Source organism: Nansenia antarctica (assembly GCF_963989245.1).
Source record: "Nansenia antarctica genome assembly, chromosome: 7".
NCBI classification, from domain to species: Eukaryota; Metazoa; Chordata; class Actinopteri; order Argentiniformes; family Microstomatidae; genus Nansenia; species Nansenia antarctica.
Genome location: NC_137677.1, coordinates 11,239,131 through 11,244,130, shown reverse-complemented (window position 1 = coordinate 11,244,130; position 5,000 = coordinate 11,239,131). Strand labels below are relative to the sequence as shown.

Below are 5,000 nucleotides of genomic sequence, written 5' to 3'. Positions count from 1 at the left end.
TTCGGTGTGTTCCAGGGGTTAGCGTAGCATGGACATTAGGATGAACAGCATGATGCTATTAACAACAACAACAACAACAAAAACAAAAACACACTCAAGCCAACATTGCAAACTGAGAGAGGCTAGGGTTAGGAGTTATGGTTAGGGTTAGGGGTTATGGTTAAGGGTTAGGGGTTATGGTTAAGGGTTAGAGGTTAGAGGTTAGGGGTTAGGTCACTCACCGGCGGTGCGGAGGTCACAGGCGAGGGCCAGCTCCAGACCCCCTCCCAGGGCAAAGCCGTCCACCGCGGCAACTGTCGGCATGGGCAACGACGCTGCCGTAGCGACACGACACCCCCCAGAGACGTGAGCAGGTTGGAGAGAGAGAGAGAGAGAGAGAGAGAGAGAGAGAGAGAGAGAGAGAGAGTTCAGACAGAGTTCAGCGCAGTGAGTTAAGTGTTTCCGAAACCATTTAACACACAATTATCCACAATCATTGGCACCCCAGGTAAAGATGAGTAAAAAGGCTGACCTTGAACTAATTCACCACATTTTTAATAACCATTTTTACCCATCTTTACCAGGGGTGCCTGGAGGGCACTGTCTATCTTGTCTATCTTGTGAGTTTCTTCTGGTGTGTTGTGGGTCAGGCAGAGGGCCTATGGGGAGGCTGCTGTCAGGACAGGCCCTCAGTCTGGGTGTCTGGAGTGTGTCTGGAGTCGGCAAGACACAGATAGAGACACTGTGTGTGTGCGTGTGTGTGTGTGTGTGTCCTTCCACAGACAGAGAGAGGGAGAAACTGGAGCATTGGCAATTTTTGGGATGATGGTGAGGGGCAGGGTTATAGCTCAAGAGAACAGGCTGAGAGGCACTGCCAACCCTGTAAGCATCCCCTCAACACACACACGCGCACACACAGACACACACACACACACACACACACACACACACCCCTCTTACCGATGTCAGTCATGAGAGCACGCAGGCCGTGCACAAACAGGTCAGACTCAGTTTGGTTCATCTGAGCTCTCTCCTTCAGGTCAGCACCTACACAGATGAGACGTCATTACATATCTCACACACACACACACACACACACACACACACACACACACACACACCTCATTGGATCAGTAATTGTGCTCTGAGTATACAGCTGTTTTGGGAGAAATTAGATGTTGAGTGGGGTGAAAGGTCTTATATTATTCTCATGTCAATATTGGAAGACACAGACACACACACACACACACACACACACACACAGACCTGCACAGAAGACCCCTGGAACCAGACTCCTGAAGACCACCACACGCACGGCAGAGTCTTGGGATAGAGAGGACAGCAAGTCCCTCATCTACACAGACAGGGGAGAGAAGTGACAAGAGTGTGTGTGTGTGTGTGTGTGTACGTGTGTACGACTGTACGTGTGTGCGTCTGCTCACCTGAGACACAAACACATGGCCCAGAGCGTTCCTGGCCTTCAAACGACACATCAGCACCTCTGCTATACCTGAGAGAGAGGGGGGTAGAGAACACCTGTATAGCTGCAAGTCTGCATTACGTTGACATGGGAGAAGTGTGTGTGTGTGTGTGTGTGTGTGTGTGTGTGTGTGTGTGTGTGTGAGTGTGTGTGTCTCTTTCTCTACTTGACTGCCAAGCTTGTGTGGGTGTGTGTGATTATGTATGAATTCAGAACACGTCCATATTGGCAGCCAGGCAGCCAGGTGCAGATGTTGTCACGGTTGATTTACGTCCCGAGGTGAGGTGCAGCGTGGGTAAACGGGTCACTGTTTACCTTCTGTTTATCATTCACCAGTGACTCAGAGTAGGGCAGGCCCATGGAGAAGGCTGTACCACCTGTTGTGTGTCTTCTGTCTACTTCAAACTGTACCCATCTCACGTTTGGCTCACTAGCGAACAAAATGGATGAACTCAAACTCTGGGTTACCTCACAGACGAGGATGATGGATTGCAACATTATGATTTTGTCAGAAACATGGCTTAATGCCAGTGTACCGGTTAGCTTGCTACACCAACAGGACAGAGCCTTTTCAGGGCAGACAGGACAATGGAGCTGTATTACACCATACTGCACATAGCTACCTTAACTGTACATAGCTACCTTAACTGTACATAGCTACCTTAACTGTACATATATACCTTAACTGTACATAGCTACCTTAACTGTAGCTACCTTAACTGTACATATCTACCTTAACTGTACATAGCTACCTTAACTGTACATAGTTACCTTAACTACATAGCTACCTTAACTGTACATAGTTACCTTAACTGTACATAGCTACCTTAACTGTATATATCTACCTTAACTGTACATATCTACCTTAACTGTACATAGCTGCCTTAACTGTACATAGCTGCCTTAACTGTACATATCTACCTTAACTGTACATAGCTACTACTATCCTCTATACCTCTAACTACTGTGCTTGCCATACTGATACTGTACCTATCACTCAGTATCATGTTTTACATCACTATTTGCACTTCTGATTAGATGCTAAACTGCATTTCATTGTCTGGTACTTGTACTCTGGTACTTGTACTCTGCAATGACAATAAAGATTAGCCTATTATTAGATCTAATCTAATCAACTCCCTAAATGAAGTACACAGGGGCAGGTGTACTGCATGTGTCTATTGCGCTCACACAAGTGACATGTTATACAGTGGGGTGCAAACATTTGGGCACCCCTAGTCAAAATGCCTTTTACAATTCATATCTAAGTGAAAAGTTAAACATGACGCATTTCATCACATTTTAAAGCAAGATACCGTACTGTACATTTATATTTCTAACTTTTTATAGTTTCAAAATAATAAAACAAGGAAAAAGGCCTTGTGCAAACGTTTGGGAACCCTGTCAGCTCTTTGTAACTCCTCCTCGGGCAACTATAACAGCTTGCAAACGCTTCCTGTAGCCAGCCAATTTTCCCCCATTCTTCCTGGTAGAACACCTCTAGCTCAGAAATATTCTTCAGCCTTCTTGCATGCACAGCATGTTTTTGAGAGATCACACATTTTCAATAAGTCTGGGGACTGTGATGGCCATTCCAAAACCTTCATCCGTCTTTCCTGGAGGTACTTCATGGTTGATTTTGAGGTATGCTTCGGGTCATTGTCTTGCTGGAATACCCAACCTCTCTTCAACTTCAATTTCTGGACTGACCTTCGAACATTAGCTTCTAGAATATCTTGATATTTGGTGGAATCCGTTCTTCCTTCCATCCGCACAATATTGCCTGTGCCCCCAGCTGCTACACAACCCCAACGTTTAATGGATCACTCTTGTTTCCAAATCAGCTTTTAAGAACTCTATCATGGACATTCTCACTGACACATGCAACTGTTTCTCAACCCTCTAGTGTTTTTCCAAACCTTCCCTGTTGGCTGCTTACTGTCCGTCCCATGCTTGCCTGTTGACTTCCTGTGTCTGTCCAAATGTGCATACTGTATACTGTTTAATTATGTTAGTGTGCTTTTGTTGTGTGGGTTTATGTAGATGTGTGACGCTGTCCTTTTAACTTATAACTGATGCTGTGACTGTATGTAAGTGGAGGAGGTGTTGGAGATGTCTGTATGTGTGCCGCTATCTGTTCTTTTGTTTTAACACGTAACCTGATTTCTTTTCATCCCCTCCCCCCAACAGGCTTTTGTCTTTTGCCAGGCCGCCAATGTAAATAATACTTAGTTCTTACTGGCCTGCCTGGTGTTCTTGGTCTTCCAGATCTTGCCTTGACTTCAATTGTTCCATTTATTTTCCATTTTATGATGTTTTTCTTTGTGTTTTCTGATGTTTCTGACAGTGGAAATTGGTAGTTTGAAACATTGCGAGAGTTTTTTGTAGCCTTCTCCTTGATGGTGGAAGTGAACTATCTTGATTCTGACATCCTTGGACAACTGTTTAGAGGAACCCATGTTTTTTTTTTTTTTTTTTTTGATTTTATCCCTTTTTCACCCAATTTGGTAGCCAATTTAACCCAACTTAGCATCCAATTATCCCCTGCCTATTGCATAGGATCCGCCGCACGACCCCGTGGCCGGCAGTCCCAGAGGAGGGCGCCAGGCAGACTAGGCTGACTGGCTCCTCGAGCCCAGTACCGTTATTCCGGCACCCAGGGGGCGGTGTTGCGCGACGGATCCTAGTCCAGAGATACTCCTATACCCCCCTCGGAAGCGGCCGGCCAATATGCCGCTTCCCGTGTGCCTCGGCCATATCTGGATCTGGCGAGCCGGGATACGAACCCCGGCCCCGGTGGGCAGCATGCACTAGCGGCCAGTGCGTAGAACGCTACACCACCGCGGGGCAACTACCCATGGTTTTTAACACCAGACACAACAACCACCGCTGTCAGATACTTTAGAAGGCGTGGAGTTACCTCAGAAGATATAGTTCAACCCTGGAATTATATTCACCTGACTCATTGAAGCCCTAACAAGTAAATCACCTTGGTCTGGGACTTCTTCTCAAAAGGTAACAAAGGAATAATCCAAAAGGGTTCCCAAACTTTAGCAAAGGGGACTTTTTTATCTTTTTACCTTTTTATCATTTAAAAACGTTAAATTGCAGAAAGGTGTCATGTATGTTTAACTTTGTAGCATTTAATGCTCAGGTTTGCTTTCAATCACTTGGAGATGAATTGTAACAGACATTTAAGTGCCCAGATGTTTGCATCCCACTGTAGGGTAGGGTAGGCTACAGGTGGATGGAGGACCACATACGCTTGCAGACCCACCTAGGCTACAGGCTTTATCGCAAACTATATTTCATTGCACCCATGTGAATGATGAATTATGCTGTAGAATTATTATTAATTATTATTAATTATTATCATTAATTATTATTATTAATTATTATTAATTATTATTATTATTAATTATTATTATTAATTATTATTTATTATTATTATTAATTATTATTATTATTATTAATTATTAATTAATGTAGAATTATGCTGTATTACTGCTTCTAAAAAAATATCCTTACCAGTGTCTTCCCC

At 44.3% G+C, this 5,000-nt stretch overlaps 1 protein-coding gene across 1 annotated transcript in view; it reads right to left on the bottom strand.

Moving 5' to 3' along the window:
* echdc2 (enoyl CoA hydratase domain containing 2) overlaps nucleotides 1–5,000 on the bottom strand; it is a 9,308-nt gene that overhangs the window by 4,041 nt on the left and 267 nt on the right. The window contains exons 1-5 of the mRNA XM_080537170.1: nucleotides 4,988–5,000; nucleotides 1,422–1,489; nucleotides 1,246–1,333; nucleotides 940–1,026; nucleotides 222–314 (exon numbers count right to left, since the gene is read on the bottom strand). The exon at nucleotides 4,988–5,000 is cut by the window's right edge and continues 267 nt beyond it. Of these exons, the coding sequence (XP_080393296.1) occupies nucleotides 222–314; nucleotides 940–1,026; nucleotides 1,246–1,333; nucleotides 1,422–1,489; nucleotides 4,988–5,000 (349 nt within the window). The remainder of the gene's footprint in view (nucleotides 1–221; nucleotides 315–939; nucleotides 1,027–1,245; nucleotides 1,334–1,421; nucleotides 1,490–4,987) is intronic.